Below are 22,552 nucleotides of genomic sequence, written 5' to 3'. Positions count from 1 at the left end.
TTGACTCTCGGTAGATATGGGGGCAGGAAAGACGCAGAGGAGGCTTGGGAGTATGAGGAATAAAGGATAGGAACGGTACATGGACATCAAAAGGGAAGAGTGAGTAATGAATCCATCACAAAGGCCCAAGGTAAGGTGAGGGCGCGTGGGTAGCTCAGTCGGTTAAGCGACTGCTTTCGGCTCGGGTCATGATCCCGGAGTCCCCGGATCGAGTCCCACATCGAGCTCCCGAATCAGCGGGGAGCCTGCTTCTCTTTCTGACCTTCTCCCCTCTCATGCTGTTTCTCTCTCTCTCAAATAAGTAAATAAAATCTTTAAAAACAAAACGAAAACAAAAACAAATGCACAGGTGACCAGAGAGGAGAGTGTTAGACCCACTCCCCCTCATTTGCTCTTTTCATCTACTCCCTTCCTCCTGAATGGAATGAGGTATAAGCTCTATAGGTACAAGAGTGATGGGCCAGAGACAGTCTCAGGTTTTCTATTTTTCCCAGCGAGTCTCACATGCCCTTTCTAAGACAGCGGTTCCTAACGTGTACGCACACGCATCCTTCTATGCAGTCCTCTGGAAAACTTTCTTAAGTGCTTCTTTTGACTGTATATAATATCAGAAAGGAAAGGAGTCATTCCCTGTTTCTGTTCCTGGCACTCATCCACTCCAGCCTTGTTGCTGTAATAGGGACTTGTTCCTTGCCTTCTCTGAAGACCAGGTTTAGATGTTTCCCTCACATAGCCCCCTCAGGAGGCCCCATTAGAAAGCTTATATATGTAGGAATCACTTCCCCCGGAGTTAGCTTTACAGCCACTCTGGAGACCCCTTGATCTCTCTTCCCTCTTTCATCTTTCTGGTAGTAGCTGGGCCACTTAATCAATGTCCTCAGGTCATTCATGCATCTCCCAAAGGATGTGGGAGGAAGACTGGAAACTCAGATGCCAGCAGAGGTGGAATATCAGGACTTAGTTATGTGATCCTCCCTCCTCTGAATCCTCGGCATCAGGGTTTAAGAAATCCATGCATGTCCTTCCTGTTGTCTACCTTAAGTACCACAGGTATACCAGTTTCTCTGAGGGATCACATGTACCATTGTTGATCCTGCAGCTATGAATTCCAACTGTATTTTTGTCATTTCTGTTCCTTTGCGGAAATAAGTGCTGATTCAGAAAGAGCATGAGTGAATTTCTTAAAAGCCATGTGTATGGGGACAGTCAACCTTTTGTCTGAAAAATTACCTTATTTTTAGATCATTAGCCTTTTTGTGTCAGCTTCACAATGAACAGAGCAGAATATGATGGGTAGCAGAAAGAAAATATTTACATTTCTTTTATTTTGTTAAGTTTTTTTCGGACGAGTATAAAAGAATAAAATGTCTAAGATTAATTTAAAATAAGCCAAAACAAACAATGAAACACACAAAACACATAGGATACTGGCATAAGAGTTTCCAGAGAACTGAAAATAAAACTGTCTTCGTTGTCAAGGTAAATGAAGACAAGAAGGAGTCAAAAATACAAGTGTCAATGGACTGGTTGTCCTGGTGTCCTCATAGGGGAAAGCTATACTGGGAGTGGCCGAGGGAGAAGCTTGAAGGAACATTATCATTTCCAAAGGCTATTTAAAACTTACAATTTTTATTCATATTAATGATGTATTTCATCGTGTGAAAGAATCATCATATATTAAATGATTTCCTACTGGCTTAATGTTCTTCCCTTCTGTTTTAGTGCTGATGGGTAGAAATTTTTAGATGTCTGGCTTTGCCAATACAATGATATTAATATAATTAACATGACATATGAATGCCTATAGCATGCATTTTATTATTCTTAATTGATAGATAACTGAGGCTCAGATATTAAATGATTTGCTCAAGATCACAAAGGTTTTAAGTGAAGGAGGCAAGAGTAGATGTGCTGCTTTCTTCCAAGACTACATTCTTTCTACCACCCTGTGATTTTTTTTTTTACAAATTTTCCATATTTCCTAAGAATAAATTGATGCAAGTAAATTTACTGATTAGTCAGAGGTATAATATGATTACCGTTTTAGCCTTTTTAAATGTAATGGTTGTTCCATATATCTAGATATACTCTATCCATTTTATTTGGGGAAATTTGAGAACACAGTATATATTGTAAAAGATAGAATATAATTTCATAGATAATAAGATGGTATAATAAAATTGATTGGTAACTATATTTCTATGAAATCTTAAATTTTTAAGGTACTTTTGCACACAGACAGATGATAAAAAATAAAGATCATGCCCATTACATTCTCTTTAAATAGTTTATAACTATGGAATTACCTTGTATATTTCATTGTTTTTTTTTTAATTCATTTCTAGGTATCACTCTATTAGAGACACTTATTATGTTAGTCTTACTTATATCACCATTGCCTTGATTTTTTTAAATGTATTTTTCCCTTGATTTTAAGTTCTTGTTATATATTCTTTTATTTTTTAATTTTTAAACTCCCTGGACTACACAGGTCAATTGATCTATTATTCTCTTCTCTCTCATAGACTCAAATGAGAAAAAAAGCTAGGTGAATTAAGAATGGAATCAAACAGTGAAGGAAGATCCTAATCAATAGTTTTCACAGATTATTTTATAAATAGCCATTTCCAATGGAGAAATAATTTCCTTTACAAGAGAATCTGTTGTTTATAGGAAACCATTCCAGTGATCCCGGTAAGACATAAGGATATGCAATTCCTTCTCCAGTCAGGAAAAAAAAATGTCATGGACTAATTTCATTGAATGAATACATTAGCATTCTCTCTGCCAACATATTTTCTAGAATTTTGCTGAATGTACATCATTCTCTCTATCCCTCTTTATCTTTTGATGGACTAATAAAATGTAAGTTTTCCTCCCATATTGCTGATGTACAGATTCTCATCATGTTTACTCCCGCATGGAATAAAATGCATGGGAGGCCCTAAAAGAACTTTCCTTAAATATCTTTTGTGTTTCAAGCCCATACAATTACAATATTTCCTGAAAATAGTTTATTTCACCGCCATTCCCTCAGTCCAGAATAAGACAAAATGTTGCCCCTGTGTACATATTAGAATGCTTCTTTGACTAATATCCTTTTTCATTAAGCATATGTAAAGGTTATGAACTGTAGAACACAGAACAAAAACTCAGGTGTACAAGAAATGGAACTTTATTTTATGGTAGTGGCTTGAAGTCCTCATCCCCTAAGTTTGAAGACACCAGATATCAGCAACTCAGAGCCTTCTCATTAATCTATCTATGGTGGGCATCTAGCTATACTGGGATCTGCTAGGATCCAAGTTCTTCTTTGGCCTTGGGTGGTTTTGGCAGCAAGCCCTCTCTTGCTCTGAATATCTTATTCTCATTTCTTTCTTTTTTAAATTTAAATTCAATTAACCAACATATAATACATCATTAGTTTCAGACGTAGGGTTCAGTAATTCATCAGTTGCCTATAACACCCAGTTCTCATTCTCATTTATTTCTGATCCACTCTAGCACCATGCAATACCAGTAGGGTTGTCTAAGACCCTCTGTCATCTCTGATGTGCTCTCAGGCATACAAAAAATGTTTAACTGTCTTCCACAAAATGCCAGGGAGCTCTTGCAAGCTAACTCATTCCCCTCTCAATTTATAGACTCTGCAACTATTTCAAATATCATTAGCCTCAGGTAACCATGAAGACAATTCTGCCAGATGAGAAAATGACAGTATGTAGCAAACCAACATACCAAACAGAGCAACAGGACTAAGGTCAATGTCCTTGGGAGTATGATGGGGGCAAGGGGCTAAGAATCAGAGCAATGAGTATGTGTCTTTTAAATGACAGGAATGCTAGTCCTTTTGATTGTAAGCCACATTGGCCTCATATAGTCCGTTCTCCCAAGAAACCCATCCCGTAGTGGGTAGAGACTCCAAGGTAAATAGATTAGAATCAAATTCTATGGAAAGAGAGAAGGCGACTGATACCATTCCTTACCTGCTTGATCTTAATACCATAGATTATTGGATTCATAAATGAGGGGAAGAGGAAGTAGATATAGCTCATGATAATATGAACTACATGTGACACATATTGCCCAAATCGATGAATGAGGGTCAGCCCAGTCACGGTGACATAAAAAACCAGAACACAGCTAATATGGGAGACACAAGTGTTTAGAGCCTTAGCCTGTTCCTTAACTGAGGCAATTCTCATGACACTATTAAGGATTAGAATATAAGAGATAAGGATAAGCACAGAGTCCAAGAAACAAGTTAATGAGACCAACACTATAGGAGAGAGTCTATTGAAGGTGATGTCGGCACAGGCCAGTTTGATCACATCCTGGTGCAAGCAGAAGGCATGGGACAGGACATGGGATTTGCAGTAGGGGAATCCAGAGAGGGTGGTGATTATGGGAGCAATAAGTATAAAGTCCCTCATTAGGACCCCCAGACCTATCTTCACCACCTTAGCATTGGTGAAAATGGAGGTGTATCTCAGGGGATTGCAGATGGCAATAAAACGATCATAGGCCATAACGAGCAAGACTCCAGACTCCACACATTAGATAGACCTGAAAGTAGCAGGCTCCATGGCTGATTGCCCTGTGATCAAGCCACAGAACACCCAGCACAGTGGGCATTGTTGTCAAAGTCACTCCAAGGTCCGTGGCTGCCAATGTAGCCAAAAAGTAGTACATTGGCTCATGGAGAGTGTGGTCTACTCTGATAAGGAAGAGGAGGGTACCATTGCTGAGGAGTATGGAGACATAAATGACAAAGAAGGAGACGGAAATCCAAGGATGAAATAGCTCCAGACCTGGGAAGCCAGTCAGTAGAAAAGGAGCAGTACTGATGTTGGACCACATGGTGGATCCCTGAGAAGAAACAAAAAAAAAGCTCTCTCTAGACCAAAACTGTTCAGTAGAAATATAATTTGAGCCATGCACGTGATTTTAAATTTTCCAGTAGCCACATTAAAAAGAGTAAAAAGAAAAAAGTTAAAAGTAATTTTAATATTACATTTTATTTAATCCACTATCTCTTAAATGTAGTCCATCTGTATCTTTGTCCATCTCTAGTTCTGTCATCTAGTTTCTTCTCTCTATTGTGAACATATTTTATTTTATAGGAAAGAAGTTGGTCTTTCCATTTTAGATCCACCATTCATATTCTGTTCATTGATTCAACAAATAGGAATGAATGATACCTACATGAATGAGGAAGTTGACTTGGCATCAAGGACACAAACCTCATGGTCTTGTCACAAAAATATGCTCTCTTGGGATGATACCATATTTACATGAGTTGTAGTTCACACTATAATATTTTGTATGGATAAGTATATTATGCAACCCCACAGGACCAACACACTCAGAAAGCCCCAGAGAGGGGTGTCTGAAGTCTGTCCAGGTGCCTCCTAACCTCCTGGGACTGTTACATTGATAAACTTTATGGAATTTACAACTTCCTGCTTCAAGGAAGAATTGAATTTGGTGCTGAAGACAGCAGATGGAAACTTAGAAGTGCCTTTTTTCAATTCCTAACTTTTACCTAAAGACAATCGTATCTATCTCACTAAAATGAAACGAGCTAGGAAGCCGTGAAAAGACAGGGTGGACCAAATCTAATCACATGAGCCCTTAAAAGCAAAGATTTTTCACTAGTGGTGAAAAATTTAGACTAGTGGTGGAATGAGAACCTGAAATGATTCAACGTTTGAGAAAAAATTGACAGATAGTTACTAGTTTGAAGATCTAGGGGGCCACATGAGAAAGAATTCAGGCAGTTTCTAGGAGCAAAGAGAGGGTCCCAGATGACAGCCTGCAAAAAAGTATGGACATCATTCTTAGTGCCATAAGGAAATATATTCTGCCAACAACATGAATTCATTTGGAAGTGGATTCTTCCCTAGAAATTTCATACAAGACCCCAGCCCAGCTGTTGCTTTATGACAACCTAAACAGAGAACCAGTCAAGACTACCAGACTCTGACCTACACAACTGTGGTATTATAAACAAGTGTTGTGAGCCGTGCAGTTCATGGTCATTTATTACACAGCAATAGAAAACTAGTGCACTAGCATTGAATATTAAACTAATATTTGAAGAGTTTATGCAAGTTACTTATTGTGTCAATTAGCCAATGTAAAAAAAAAAATTGCTACATGACAAAGGCCTGTGTGGCTTCAGTGGCTTACATTAAACAATTACTTTTGTATTCACATATATGGTTCAGCTAATTCCGGTCGGCCTTGGCTAGACAGGTCTGGTGATTTCTGCCTTTCTTGCATATGCACCTAGGATTCAGCTGGATGTCATCTCCATCCCGTCATTTTCCTATTCCCTCCTTCTTATGTGCATTACACTTTTATTGGGTTTAAATCTTATCCCTCACTTTGTCCTCTCCCTGTAGCTAAGTCCCATATGTCTCTTCCCCATCACGCATGCTCTAGTACAAACCTTAATGCAATATGTTTTACATTTTAGTACCAGTCTCTCAGACCTAAGCACTCTAATTAATTCAATCCAATTAAAACATGGATGTATTTTCAATCCAATGCTAACATTGCTTTCCTTATTGACTGTTCTATGAATACATCAGTCTTCCTGGAAGCAAAGACAGATTTTGATATAGATTACCAGGTCCTTAATGAAATATCAATGGTTTTATTTTTAACAGGTGATACACTAACTCGCTGGTAAGCTGATAGTTAAGCTGATTTATGTATTGACATTGACTTCCAAATGCTACTTACTGACACACTAATTGGTTAATGTGTAAGCTGACTGACTGAAGCACAGCCATTCACCAAGCAAATGTCCAGTTAAGAGTCACCAATAACTTACCAACACCCTGCATATGTGGTCACCATCAAACCCTCCAGACTCCAATTTTTTCTCAATGGTGGACATTCCTCGCCAGTCCTGACTGTATCTTACCCCCAGTGGAGCTCTTACACTGTGCTCATTCCCAAGCCTTAAAGGGACAACAACTCTTAAGGATAAGCATTGGGGTAAGAACACACACACACACACACACACACACACACACACACACACACAGTTTTGTCTTATAACTGAGAATTAGTCAAATTACTGAAGGCATAAAGTACAAAGAAGAGGAAAGAGAGGACAGAAAGGTAACATAGGGAGATGTGAGCAAAAGAAAACTGAACATTGAGAATAGTACCAAGAGGAGGAAAAGATGTGATATCGAAACCTGTATGTGTCATGTGACCCTGCCCTGCACCTGTACTCCCAACACCAGTCTCTCTTCCTCTGCCTACCTCACCCAAAGAATATTCTTATTGTAGGAAAAATAGTCTTGATAGCTCTGGGCTAATAAGAAAATCTAGGTAGCAACCTGGATCTCTTTTTTTGTTTCTTTGTTTGTTTTTAAATTTTTATTTAAATTCGAGTTAAGATGTAGTGTAATATTGGTTTCAGGAGTAGAATTTAGTGATTCATCATTTACATATAACACCCAGTGCTCATCACAACAAGTGCCCTCCTTAATACCTATCACCCATTTAGCCCATCCCCCACCCAACATATTCATCATTCTTTTTTTTTACTTTAAATTTTTTATTGTTATGTTAATCACCATACATTACATCATTAGCTTTTGATGTAGTGTTCCATGATTCATTGTTTGTGCATAACACCCAGTACTCCACGCAGAATGTGCCCTCTTTAATACCCATCACCAGGTTAACCCATCCCCCCACCCCTCTCCCCTCTAGAACCCTCAGTTTGTTTTTCAGAGTTCATTGTCTCTCATGGTTCGTCTCCCCCTCCAATTTACTCCCCTTCATTCTTCCCCTCCTGCTATCTTCTTCTTTTTTTTTCTTAACATATATTGCATTATTTGTTTCAGAGGTACAGATCTGTGATTCAACAGTCTTGCACAATTCACAGCGTTCACCATAGCACATACCCTCCCCAATGTCTATCACCCAGCCACCCCGTCCCTCCCACCCCCCCACCACTCCAGCAACCCTCAGTTTGTTTCCTGAGATTAAGAATTCCTCATATCAGTGAGCTCATATGATACATGTCTTTCTCTGATTGACTTATTTCACGCAGCATACCACCCTCCAGTCCCATCCACGTCGTTGCAAATGGCAAGATCTCATTCCTTTTGGTGACTGCATAATATTCCATTGTTTATATATACCACCTCTTCTTTATCCATTCATCTGTTGATGGACATCTTGGCTCTTTCCAGTTTGGCTATTGTGGACATTGCTGCTATAAACATTGGGGTGCACGTACCCCTTCGGATCCCTACATTTGTATCTTTGTGGTAAACGCCCAGTAGTGCAATTGATGGATCGTATGGTAGCTCTATTTTCAACTGTTTGAGGAACCTCCATACTGTTCTCCAGACTGGTTGCACCAGCTTGCATTCCCACCAAAAGTGTAGGAGGGTTCCCCTTTCTCCGCATCCCCGCCAACATCTGTCGTTTCCTGACTTGTTAATTTTAGCCATTCTGACGGGTGTGAGGGGGTATCTCATTGAGGTTTTGATTTGGATTTCCCTGATGCCGAGCGATGTTGAGCACTTTTTCATGTGTCTGTTGGCCATTGGGATGTCTTCTTTGGAGAAGTGTCTGTTCATGTCTTCTGCCCATTTCTTGATTGGATTATTTGTTCTTTGGGTGTTGAGTTTGATAAGTTCTTTATAGATTTTGGATACTAGCCCTTTATCTGATATGTCATTTGCAAATATTTTCTCCCATTCTGTCGGTTGTCTTTTGGTTTTGTGGACTGTTTCTTTTGCTGTGCAAAAGCTTTTTATCTTGATGAAATCCCAATAGTTCATTTTTGCCCTTGCCTCCCTTGCCTTTGGCGATGTTTCTAGGAAGAAGTTGCTGCGGCTGAGGTCAATGAGGTTGCTGCCTGTGTTCTCCTTTAGGATTTTGATGGACTCCTGTCTCACATTTAGGTCTTTCAACCATTTGGAGTCTATTTTTGTGTGTGGTGTAAGGAAATGGTCCAGTTTCATTCTTCTGCATGTGGCTGTCCAATTTTCCCAACACCATTTGCAACCTGGATCTCTTGATTATTCACATCTGCACCCATGATTTCAAACAATAACAAAAGAAGACAAAACAAAAATGCACTGGGTAGCTCGAGGAGTCAATATTTCCTAGGGAGCTGAACTTTTTTTTTTTTAATTTTATTATGTTAATCACTATACATTACATCATTAGTTTTTGATGCAGTGTTCCATGATTCATTGTTTGCGTATAACACCCAGTGCTCCATTCAATACATGCCATCTTTAATACCCATCACCAGGCTAACCCATCTCCCCAAACCCCTCCCCTCTAGAACCCTTAGTTTGTTTCTCAGAGTCCATAGTCTCTCATAGTTTGTCTCCCCCCCATTCCCCTTCCCTTCATTTTACCCTTCCTACTATCTTCTTTTTTTAACATATAAGTTATTATTTGTTTCAGAGGTACAGGTCTGTGATTCAACAGTCTTACACAATTTACAGCAGGAGCTGAACTTTTATGTGGCAATCTGTTACACTGGACACAGCCCCAGCCCATGGATACACACAGATTTCCCCACTCCTGTATTCACCATCTTGCAATGTCTGCATAAAGGAAGAGGAGTCCAAGAAGAGCAGTCATCTTCAATTTCTTCTTTATTATCTCCATCCTATTCTCTCATGGTCACCAGAGCCATACGTGGGGCACCAGGAATTAAGGGGAGAGATAATTGTGGTCTTGATATAGAACCTGATGCCCATATTATCTTTGAAGACTGCTGATAGGATTAATTGGTGAAGCTATTTGTATAGAAAAATGCTTCCCCAGGGTCCCTTTGGCTGCTGGATAATTAAGCTTCTGGGATATCTTCTCCTGGCCTCCTCTGGGGAAGGATGAGGGCCCCCAGAGCTGTGTCCTATAACTCCACATTGTCACTACAGACAGAAAGCAGAATTGTAGCTTCATTTAGCAGATGGAAATTGTGCTGTCAAATCACCTTTGTCCTTTCTGATCCCCACCTGAACAGAGAAGATACCATCAAAATTGCATTTGACATTGTCATTCCTGAATCCAGGAGCAAGTAATCTCACTAAACTTAGATGATGTTTGATAATTCTCTGACAATTACCTTCCTTTGGTTTCAGATGAGATCACTTATTACACTGTTTCATCCATGCATTCTTAAAGTGATATTATCTCACAAATGAGTCTAATTACTGATAAATTCTTTCAAACAGTAAGCTTTATATCTTCCTCTTAGTAAGTCTTATCCAGAGATCATAGTTCTTATGTTTGGAACCATGTAAGTTAAGTAAAAACTCTTTTACTTTAAATAATAATGAAGTGAAGTAGTGGACATGGAGAAGGTGTTCTTTCCATCCTTGACCTCCTCTGATAATTCATACTTGAGTAGAAAGGACTGTATTCACATTCTGACATGGATAAGGATCTGATGAACTCTTGTTTTGTCTTAGCTTTGTTTTCTAAATTTGTCCTGGAGCCTAGCCCAACTGTGAGACTTTAAAATGAGGATGGGTGCAATGTGGTAAACTATGTAGGTCACATTTTGGTTTCTGACATTTCAGATTCAGTTAAGTTCCTCCTGAACTCTCCTCTGCCCATAAGTCTTTCTGAAAGTCAGTAGGATTTGGGAAGTCATGATTAGGAGTCAGTCTCTGAGAATGAGTTGAGTCTGAATTTCCTTTCCCTGAAAACTCTGTATTAAATGCATACTTAAGGATGACTTGATTTGGGAAAGCCATATTTTGAGCTGAAAATGAGGTAACGTAGTGAGCACCTGAGATAATCCACATGATTTCAAGCTTTCCCTGTGTTTCATCAGTTGGAAGACTTACCTTCTCATCCACAGAGCTCTCCATCCTTGGGTGTAACTCCATTCCAGGAAGCACCACTTTCTCTAGAACTGGTAGAAGGTCATTTGCTGCAAGATGCCGCAGTCAGGGTAACTTTCCACGTGAGACAGAGGACAAGTCACTGGAGAATGGGAGCAGCTGTTAGCCCATATCAACCAACACTCCAAGCAGCCAAGTTTGGGGGCACTGGAAGGAGGTGAGCAGGGCACCATTTCCTTAAGTGGCCATTAGCGTCTTGTCATGCATGTGTTTTCCAAACTTTATTCATTCCTTTCATATTTCCTACAACACTGCCTGTGAAGTATAGGATTCATAGTAGCATAATATCTCGGATTTGGAAGAACTTCCCATCTCATGTAATGAAAGCCTTTCTTTGATGTAGTGCTCCTGACAAGGATCATACAGTCAGTGCCTGTCTCCTTCTGGGTCACAGAGCTCAATCTTCATGGGAATATGTGTTTTGAAGATATTCAGATGGCCTCATCAGTAACAATATCTTATCTTTTGAGTTAAAATATTTTCCTCTGGCCTTACCTACCATTCCCCAGCAATGGTTCAGAGCTGCAGTGTCACACAGTTTAAGTCCTATTTATACCCTATAATATTTATAACATATCTGAAGGTAACATTCAGGCATTCTAAGTACCTTCACTAAGGATTCAGAGGAGTCTTTTTCCTAGGAATTGTTTGCTATTTGTTAAGCAAGACTGTTTTGATGTCAAAGGCCTTCTTTTTCATATGGAGTTCAATTCTATTATCTGTCAGTCTTCAGCATTCCACCCTAGTCCATGCAGAGCCCATCTTTTAAATTTTTCCTCTGAAGGGTCCATCTCATCTTACTCATGTTTGTGGTGCTTCTTTACTGTTCTTACCGCCTGTCAGCTTGGTGACAAGCAATAGAACTATAGGGGCATAAACTTCTAAATTTCCTATAAAAATAAATTTTGTCTATGAGCTTATTCATAACAATGATACTTTCTGCAGATTTAGGCTATAAAATAAAAATTGGCTGACATTCTTTAATTGGATATAGAGACCCCTGGGTCCTTTAAACATTTCTAATACCTCTGAATATCTAATTTAATATAAAGCCTAGTAAGTATAAACTCATCTCCTTTCATTTACCCTATAAACATCTGCATCTCCTGAGAAAAAATCCAGGAATTATTTATTAATTAACAGAATGAATTCATCTGCCTCTCACTTGCCATTCGTTCATTTTATATTTGGAAGAGGAATAATCTGCTGACTTTTTAGATCAGGTTAAGGTTTTTCAATGTATATCTCTAATATTTCTGACTCTCTTTCTGATGATTTTTAAGACTGGATTTTGTCTTTCATCCAGAGGAATGCATGATTAACCTTTCATTTTCTAACTCAAATTCATATCCTTATGGTATATTATTCTTTAAATTATAGCTAATATAAAATTCTTTGGAAGAGCAAGGATAATACTGGCAAAGGCTTTTTCCTAATATATGTTCTAATAAGCCTTAAATCTCCTGTAACTACATGCTGATTATTCGTCTCATTAAGCACTAGTGAATTTATTTATCATGAAATTCTCCAATAGTAACTCCATACAGTTCTTTTTTTTTTTTTTTTAAGTATTCAGTGATGATAAGCTAAATTTCAGATTTCACCAACCTGTCCTGATGGAGATTCACTTATGGGCTGATGCGTTGGTCCAACAGACCACTCTGAAGTCCACCTTGCTTATGAATACAAAACATATTTGCAGTGTTTCCTGGGATATATTGTTGCAGATAGGTTGCTTTTGGTACCCTGCATTTTACCACAGATAAACCTATATTAGATCTACAGAAAACTAAATTTTGTGATGATAGTAACATACACCCAAGGAAGGGGGCTTATGTTGATTCATAAAACAGATTTTTAAGAAAAATAAATGTCTAGGTGGATTGCAGTCATTTGTAGTTCTTTTGTATAGATAAATAGAGGTATTCCTTTAATTTCTTCCCTGGTTCTCCCAATTCTGTTTTCCCCCTACAGCCTCTTTTCGATGAATTTGTTTCCTCAATTACTTGCAAATAAGAAATGAATTTCCTAAACAAGGGCAATTATTTCATTAATCATTGACCAAGTGGTCAGCCAGGTTTGCTTTCCTGAATTTTTTAGCTTTCATTTCCTGCATTTTGGGAAAATGGATAATGGGAAATAGAATGTAACTTACCATCGCGTGTGTGCACATGCGCGTGCACACACACACACACATGCACACACAGTTTGGTATTCAAGCTGTGTTACTTGGATGTCATCAAGTGATAGGATGAAAAAACAGTAAATCATACAGTTGCTCTCTTTTTGTGAGCTCAGTCCTTTTACAATTGATGAAACAGGAAAGAGATGAGAGTTGTGGGTTTTCTTGTGCTGGGCTCCCTGTAAGTAAAACCTGAGACAGGGATTCAGATGTATACAATTTATTAATGAATACTCTCTGGAGACAGGGAGCAAGAAAAAACAGGGTAGGCAGGGGAAGGAGATAAGCAAGGACATAGTCCCAGCTGGAGTTTAGCTTTATGAGGGAAAATGTTGTTATTCGCCTGTGGTCTGCCTCCTGGGAAGCAGGGGTTATAATCTTGGTGAAGCAGTTCCAATTATCTTGGGACTAATAAGCTAGAGAAAGCAGCAAATGTGAGTGATGAGCAACTAACATTCATAGGAGCAAGGAGTAGGTGCACAGTTGTGTAAAGTGATCTGGACAAAGTACCAATCACATCAATAGCATCTTCTTTATAATTTTTCTCCTGGCTCACCTTCTTGTTTCTTTGACCTAACTGAGATGTAATGAAAACACAGCCTATTTTGACTTGAGTTGCAGTCCCTTCCCAACTCATCAGAAAATTTCAATCAAAATGGGCAGAAGACATGAACAGACACTTCTCAGAAGAAGACATACAAATGGCTAATAGACACATGAAAAAATGCTCATCATCATTAGCCATCAGGGAAATTTAAATCAAAACCACATAGAGATACCACCTTATACCAGTTAGAATGCCAAAAATTGACAAGGTAAGAAACAACAAATGTTGGAGAAGTTGTGGAGAAAGGGGAACCCTCTTACACCGTTGGTGGGAATGCAAGTTGGTACAGCCACTTTGGAAAACAGTGTGCAGGTGCCTCAGAAAATTAAAAATAGAGCTACCCTATGACCCAGCAATTGCACTACTGGGTATTTACCCCAAAGACACAGATGTAGTGAAAAGAAGGGCCATATGCACCCCAATGTTCATAGCAGCAATGTCCGCAATAGTCAAACTGTGGAAAGAGCCAAGATGCCCTTCAACAGATGAATGGATAAAGAAGATGTGGTCCACATATACAATGGAATATCACTCAGCCATCAGAAAGGATGAATACCCAACTTTTACATCAACATGGATGGGACTGGAGGAGATGATGCTAAGTGAAATAAGTCAAGCAGAGAAAGTCAATCTTCATATGGTTTCCCTTATTTGTGGAACATAAGGAACAGCATGGAGGACATGAGGAGAAGGAAGGGAAAAATGAAGGGGGGGAATCGGAGGGAGAGATGAACCATGAGAGACTATGGACTCTGAGAAATAAACAGGGTTTTAGAGGGGAGGGGGTGGGGAATTGGTCAGCCCGGTGATGGGCATTAAGGAGGGTACATACAGCATGGAGCACTGAGTGTTATATGAAAACAATGAATCGTGGAGCACTACATCAAAAACTAATGATGTATTGTATGGTGACTAACATAACATAATAAAATTAAATTAAAAACAAAAGAAGGTGTGGAAATCCAGTGGTGAACTGCCTCCAAGCCCGGAAAACCAGCCAACAGGAAGGAATTGGAACTGCCATATGTTCGGTCTATCCAGAAGAGATGTCCTTTTTTCTTAGTTATTACCACAGAAATGCAGCTCCACTTTCAAGATATCACTCCAACTATATCATCTCAGAATTCTCTCTTAAAGGTAATAATGACATCAGTATAAACCATTGTTTCTCAAAACATATTCTTAGGACAACTTGTATCTTCTGTGTTCTTAACTGCATATTCCAGGGACCATCCCCTACCCACTTAATTAAATCCTTGGTTCTTCATATGGTCATCTGCATTCTAACAAGCTCCCAGGAAATTTCTGATACACACTACACTTAGAAACCATTTCCATCAACTATGCAGAAGAATCCATACTTGAAGGACTTCAAGGAACACAACCCTGACCTAACTATAATTGCCTTCACAATGAGTCCTAAACCATATTATCCTGCATATGTAGGACTTCTCTGAATCTCAACAAAATCCCAGGAGTCTAAGAGAAAAAAGATATGGAAAGAAAAGCTGTACCACTACCACCATTGCTAAGGGGCAGACAGATAGAAGAAAGAGGTACTTTGCCTTCCTACTTCATGGATTAGTTTTGGGAAGACAAACATTATGTGCTTATTAGCCTCCTCCCAGTCACTATAGAGCTATTCACTATTCATTATAATAGCCTAGACTAATTGGAAGTTAGATAATTATAGAACCCTGGAGCTGGAATAAATGCTTAGGCCAGCCAAGGATATGGCTCATGACCGACTTTATCCTTCAGCTTGAAAAAATTTATCTTATTTCCATATAATTTCTTTCTCTTTCCTATTACTTTTCTGTAGAACCAGTATCATAACTCCTTAGAACCTGATTTCTCTCTTTTCAAGTTTTCCATTTGTATTTAAACATCCATCTTCTTGATCTCCTTCATTTTATATCCACCCATGCACTTCTGAACCTGTCTTAGGCAGTAATAAATGAGAGCCTTATTGCTGCTTACAGTGTTGCCTCTTAGTGGAGGGAAGTGGTATGTCCTTTAAGAAGGTCTCAACACCTCTTCCATCACTAGATTATGGACTAGTTGAATATAGAAACCATGTTTTATTTGCCTTGCTCAACACCTAGTGAAGTACCTAACATGTTATGTAAATACATAAACCCATTACATATATACATCAATTATATGTAATTACGTGTATACATGCATACACATACATGTATCTGTATGTACATATGTACGCACATGCATTTATACAATTATACATATATAAATTAATTCACCCAATATTTTTTCAGCATCCACTGTGTGATAAGCATGATATTTTAAGTTCTTAAATGCTTAAATTCCTAACTAAGGAATTAAATGCTAATAAAACAAAGTCACTGATCTTATAAACCATAAATTAAATTAGAAAATAAATAAGAAACATTTAGATAAATAGAAGTGCAATTTGAAAATAAAACAACGCTATTTAATAGAGATTGATGGAGATGGTATTGCACACAGTTTAGTAATTTGGATGATCTGGGACTGCATCTCTGAGGAAGTGACATTTGAGCTGAGACCTGAATAACAATGAAAGCTGGCCACATGAAGATCTGGAGGACGATTGTTCCATTTAGAGGGGGAAATTACCATGTCTGGAGCTTGTTGAGCAAACAAGAGAGAGACAGTAGGTACCATCAAGGACCCAGGCAGTGGTCAGGTCTCACAGGGCTTAATAGATAACACTAGAATTTTGTTTTACTACAAATGTGATGAAAACACATTAGAGAATTTTAAAAATCCCAGTGGAGGAGGGCCTAGTGACATACCGAAACTTGCATTTTTAAATTATCACTTGGACTGCTTTGTGAGGAATGGATAATCAAGCAAGATCAAAGAAAGGATAGTAGTTAGCCATCAAAATAATCCAGCTGAGGATGGTGATTTTGACTGGAAGGACAGTGAAAATAAAGAAAATGTAAACAGATAAAGATACATATTTTTAGGTAGTACCAAGATTTGCTGATATATTGGAAATGGGAATGAGGGAAAAAGAAAATGAGACTGTCTTATTTCTTTGTGTGTGTGATTTCTGGCTTGAGCAAATGGGAGGATGGTGAAGTCATTTACTCAAAAAGGGAAGTTTGAAAGATATATATTTAGTCATGAGGAAGTCAAGCATTATCGGTAAATACAGATGAATTGGAGCAAATGGATGTCCTTTTTTTTTTCTTGTTACATACCAGAACAGTTTATTCAAACTGTTTTTTTCCCTAAGTTAAAAAAAGATATTCTCATTCAAGAATGCTTCTTTGAAGTGATTTTGTCAGTGGAAGCCACCACCTTAAGATGCTCTTAAAGAAAACCATGCACCTGTGTAGATGAGATTAAACTCCAAGTTTGTAGCAGTGAAAAGGTGCCAGAGTACTGGGCATGAGGCAGTGATTCAGCCCTTTTGGCCTGACACTAAGTGACAGAAAATTAGCAGAATCATTTCTCATTTTTCATATTCTGTCTTCAGGATTAAGATACATAAATTTAGTGCTTATTGAAAATATGAGGAGTATTGTTTATTAATCCCACACAGCTGTTCTTTTCTTGTGTGTTCTAAATACAGCTTCATTCCCCCTACTTCTCTGACTCTTAAGCAATGATCTGTAACCCAATGTCTTAATGCAATTTTGTGAAAAATTCACCTTATAAAAGAATACGTAACACAGTAATAAATCACAATAAAGAAAGCTACTCAAAGTGGAGGTGATCCATTCTAGTTTGCCAATAACCTTCAACTCAGTTTCCTCTTCTTTATTACCAAGAATTCCATTCAGATCTACCTTGTACTACATGCTATGAGAAATTCATGTCTTCAGCTAAGAGCTTCTTGTAGTTTCTGAGAAGAAAGGCATTGAGAAAAGATTCAAAGCTGAGGAAAGACCTTAGGGAAGGAAAGAGGTTATGAAGATTTGGGATAGAACTAAGAAGAAGAATCTATAGTTGAGTTTGTTGAAATTCAGGTAATCTTCTACCATTTAAAGCTATAATCCTGCTTTGCTTCATTTAAATATCTTGTGGAATAAGAGATACTTCTGTGTTCATCCCCTAGAAAGGATTAGGAGACATGTGAGAGGGTCAACCATATTCATACCATGACCATGGCAGGTCTGAGGTACTCATGCCTGAATCTCTTTCCAAGTGCTACCAACTTCAGACTGAGATCTCTGCACTCATCCGGAACCATGAGCTATAAAGACCCTTCCCTTCTTCCCCCTGTCTTCTCTCTAGATAAGCTTAGAGGAGTGTCCTAGTACCCTTTTCCTGTATATACTAGGTGTTTCCCCATACTCACATGTACCATTGCTTGGATGTTAGGGATAAGGAACAGGGTCTTGGGACCTGCCTGAGGACTCAGATCATATGGCTCCTTCTCAAAGTCAGCTAAGAGACGCAGTCAGTGAGGTTATTAATGAAGAAAGCACCTCCCCAGAGTTTTCCCTTTTCCCCACAATTGCAGATCTTAAGAAACATTTTCTCTATCTTAAACCCTCCTATGAAGGAGAGGGAACATTTAACTAATCTCCCTAAGGTCTTAAAACATCTTCTCTAAATAAGGTAAGGAAATAATACAGCCTCAGGTGTCAGCTTTGTGTGTGAGAAATCAGAACGCTTGTCTTTATGGCCCCAGTAGAACTTGTTATTACCTATGGGAGACCATTTATCTTCCACATCTACTTCAAAAGTCAAATCTCTCCCAGTTGCTCTCAGGAGGAAACTTCATTCATCCTCTTAGCCTAAAGCTTTTGAATTCTCTCTTTTATTTATTTATTTATTTATTTATTTTTTAATTTTATTTATTTATTTGAGAGACAGAGAGAATGAGAGAGAAAGAGCACATGAGATGGGGGGAGGGTCAGAGGGAGAAGCAGACTCCCTGCTGAGCAGGGAGCCCGATGCGGGACTCGATCCCAGGACTCCAGGATCATGACCTGAGCCGAAAGCAGTCGCTTAACCAACTGAGCCACCCAGGCACCCGAATTCTCTCTTTTTTTTAAAGATTTATTTATTTATTTGAAAGAGAGAGAGCAAGTGTGACAGCAGGGGGGGGCAGAGGGACAGGGATAAAAAGAGAATTTTAAGCAGACTATGCTGACCACGGAGCCCGACACAGGGCTAAATCCCATGACCCTGGGATCATGACCTGAGTCGAAATCAAGAGTCAGACGCTTAACTGACTGAGCCACTCAGGTGCCCCTAAGTCTTTTGAATTCTCATTATATTTTCTGCTTGGTTTATCTCAAAGCTAGCTTGAGAGTTGAAAGTTAGCTGGACTGGAGTCAACAAGGTCAGAGTCAGTCAGCTTTCCGTAGTAGTCAACATGAACCCACTGTCCGCAGTCCTCATCATTCCTTTATTGACTTCACCTCACCGGAATTTTTCCATTTTCCTGGAAATGACATGAACATACTTAACAGTGCTTCAGCCAAGCACATCTCATCACTTTAGTCCCACGGATGATAATATCTGCTGTTTCTCCTTTGACCATGGCATGTTGCCTGTTACTGGTTTTAGAGGAAAATAAAGATAGAGTACCAGTGAACAAATTTCCTGTCCCTGAAGATCTGTTTGGCTTTCTGCTATGCTATGTCAGAATTAATGTTTAATGCAAATCAGAGATGCAAATGACTACTCTTAGAATCATCAACTGTTACAAACTGTTACAGGCTGAATGGTGTCAACCTCAAAATATTCATATGTTGAAGTCCTTCCTAACTCTTAGTAACTCAGAATGTGACTGCATTTGGAGATATGGCCTATTAGGGAGGTGATTAAGTTAAAATGAGGCTATCAGAGTGGGTCCTAATGCAATCTGACTAGTGTCCTTAGAGGAAGAGGAAATTTGGGCATACACAGAGCAGTGTGCACAAAGGAAAAGCCATGTGAAGACACAGGGAGAAGATGGCCATCTATAAGGCAAGAAAGAGGCTTCAGAAGAAACCAACAGTGCCAATGCCTTGCTCCAGAACATCTAGCTTCCAGAACTATAAGACAATAAAACTCTATTGTTTAAGCTATGCAGTTGGTGGTACCTGTTATGGCAGCTCTAGAGAAACAGTACACTAACAATGTAAACAAGGACAAGTTACATAACCTCTTCAGTATTGAATGTATATTTAAGTATAAACTTATTAAAATTTATACAGGACTAGATGATAAAAGTTACAAAATTCTGGTGAACAATATCAAAGAAGACCTACATAAATGGAGAGACATACTGTGTTCATGGATCAGAAGATTCAATATAGTAAACAGGTCAATTTTCCCCAAATTGATCCATAGTTTTAATACAATTCCTGTCAATCCCAGCAGTTTTTTTAGACATAGGTAGGCTTATTATAAAATGTATAAGGCAGACAAAAGATCTAAATAGCTAAAACAATTTTGAAAAATAACAAAATTGGAAGAATAACTCTATTCAATGTTCAGGGTTATTTTATAGCTATAGTAATCATGGCTGTGTGATATTGATGGAAGGACAGACATATAGAAAAATGGAACATAATAGGAAACCCAGAAATAGAATAGACTGACATAGATATGCCTGATTTTTAAAATTTTCTTTTCTCTTTTATTTTTTTTTAAATTCCCCCAGCTTTATGGAGATATAATTGACATAATAACATGATGTAAGTTTTCAGGTATACAAGGTGAGGACTTGATATACATATATATTGTAAAATGATTAACACAATAAGGTTAATAAACACCTCCATCACCTCACATAATTACCACTTGTGTGTGTGTGTGAGTGTGTGTGTGTGTGTGTGTGTGTGTGTATGTGATGGGAACATTTAAGATTTACTCTCTCAGCAACTTTCAAGTACATAATACAGTATTGTTAAATAGAATCCTATACTCTGTACACTCTGATCAACATCTGCCCATTTCCCTTAATGCCCAGCCCTTGTCAACCACTATTCTACCCTATTTCTGAGTTTGTTTGTTTGTTTTTTTAGATTCCACATATAAATGAGATCATACAATATTTTCTTTCTCTATTTGAACTTAACATAATTTCACATAGCAGAGTGACCTCAAAATTCATCCATGTGGCCAAAAAGACTGGATTTCCTTCTTTTCTCATGACTAAATAATATCCCATTGTATGTCTATGTATATACAGATAGAGATAAAGAAAACCTGATATATATATATTTTTTCTTTATCTATTATTGATGGATATGTAAGTTGTTTCCATATCTTGGTTACTGTGTATAATGTTACAATGAACTTGGAGATATAGCTATCGTTTTGAGATAGTGATTTCACTTCCTTCAGCTATGTACCCAGAAGTTAATTGCTGGATAATGGTAGTTGTGTTTTTAATTTCTTTGAGTAAACTCCATTGTGTTTTCCATAGTGGCTGTACCAATTTACATTTCTACCAACAGCACATAAGGGTTCCCTTTTCTCCACATCCTCATTAACACTTTTTATCTCTTGTCTTTTTTTAATTTTTTTTATTTTATTATGTTATGTTAATCACCATACATTACATCATTAGTTTTTTTGTTTTTTTTCCATACAGCATCACTTCACTTGATTTTATTTATTTTTTTATTATTATGTTATGTTAATCACCATACATTACATCATTGGTTTTTGATGTAGTGTTCTATGATTCATTGTTTGCATATAACACCCAGTGCTCCATGAAATACATGCCCTCTTTAATACCCATCACCAGGCTAACCCATCCCCCCAAACCCCTCCCCTCTAGAACCCTCAGTTTGTTTCTCAGAGTCCATAGTCTCTCATAGTTTGTCTCCCCCCCATTCCCCTTCCCTTCATTTTACCCTTCCTACTATCTTCTTTTTTTTAACATATAAGTTATTATTTGTTTCAGAGGTACAGATCTGTGATTCAGCAGTCTTACACAATTCACAGCACTCACCATAGCACATACCCTCCCCAATGTCTATCACCCAGCCACCCCATGCCTCCCACCCCCCACCACTCCAACAACCCTCAGTTTGTTTCCTGAGATTAAGAATTCCTCATATCAGTGAGGTCATATGATATCTGTCTTCCTCTGATTATTTCACTCAGCATAATACCTTCCAGTTCCATTCATGTTCGTTGCAAAAGGCAAGATTTCATTCCTTTTGATGCCTGCATAATATTACATTGTGTGTGTATATATATATATATACCACATCTTCTTTATCCATTCATCTGTCAATGGACATCTTGGCTCTTTCCATAGTTTGGCTATTGTGGACATTGCTGCTATAAACACTGGGGTGCACATACTCCTTCGGATCCTTACATTTGTATCTTTGGGGTAAACACCCAGTAGTGCAATTGCTGGATCGGATGGTAGCTCTATTTTCAACTGTTTGAGGAACCTCCATACTGTTTTCCAGAGTGGCTGCACCAGCTTGCCTATCCACCAACAGTGTAGGAGGGTTCCCCTTTCTCCGCATCCCCGCCAACATCTGTCCTTTCCTGACTTGATAATTTTAGCCATTCTGACGGGTGTGAGGTGGTATCTCATTGAGGTTTTGATTTGGATTTCCCTGATGCCGAATGATGTTGAGCACTTTTTCATGTGTCTGTTGGCCATTTCGATGCCTTCTTTGGAAATATGTCTGTTCATGTCTTCTGCCCATTTCTTGATTGGATCATTTGTTCTTTGGGTGTTGAGTTTGATAAGTTCTTTATAGAGTTTGGATACTAGCCCTTTATCTGATATGTCATTTGCAAATATTTTCTCCCATTCTGTCGGTTGTCTTTCGATTTTGTGGACTGTTTCTTTTGCTGTGCAAAAGCTTTTTATCTTGATGAAATCCCAATAATTCATTTTTGCCCTTGCTTCCCTTGCCTTTGGCGATG

At 38.4% G+C, this 22,552-nt stretch overlaps 1 protein-coding gene across 1 annotated transcript; it reads right to left on the bottom strand.

The window, feature by feature from the left end:
- Positions 1-3,941: 3,941 nt before the first annotated feature.
- Positions 3,942-4,860, bottom strand: LOC114218636 (olfactory receptor 51B2-like). Its single transcript, XM_028115799.2, is given in 2 exon segments — positions 3,942-4,554; positions 4,556-4,860. Coding segments are annotated over 2 exon segments (918 nt in total).
- Between the last annotated feature and the right edge of the window lie 17,692 nt (positions 4,861-22,552).

The sequence above is a fragment of the Eumetopias jubatus genome, unplaced genomic scaffold (assembly GCF_037043125.1).
Source record: "Eumetopias jubatus isolate StellerSeaLion01/CBP00866 unplaced genomic scaffold, mEumJub1_p1.0 scaffold_13, whole genome shotgun sequence".
Lineage (NCBI taxonomy): Eukaryota > Metazoa > Chordata > Mammalia > Carnivora > Otariidae > Eumetopias > Eumetopias jubatus.
Note: the sequence above shows the minus strand (reverse complement) of the source record. Positions and strands in the feature narration are given on the sequence as shown.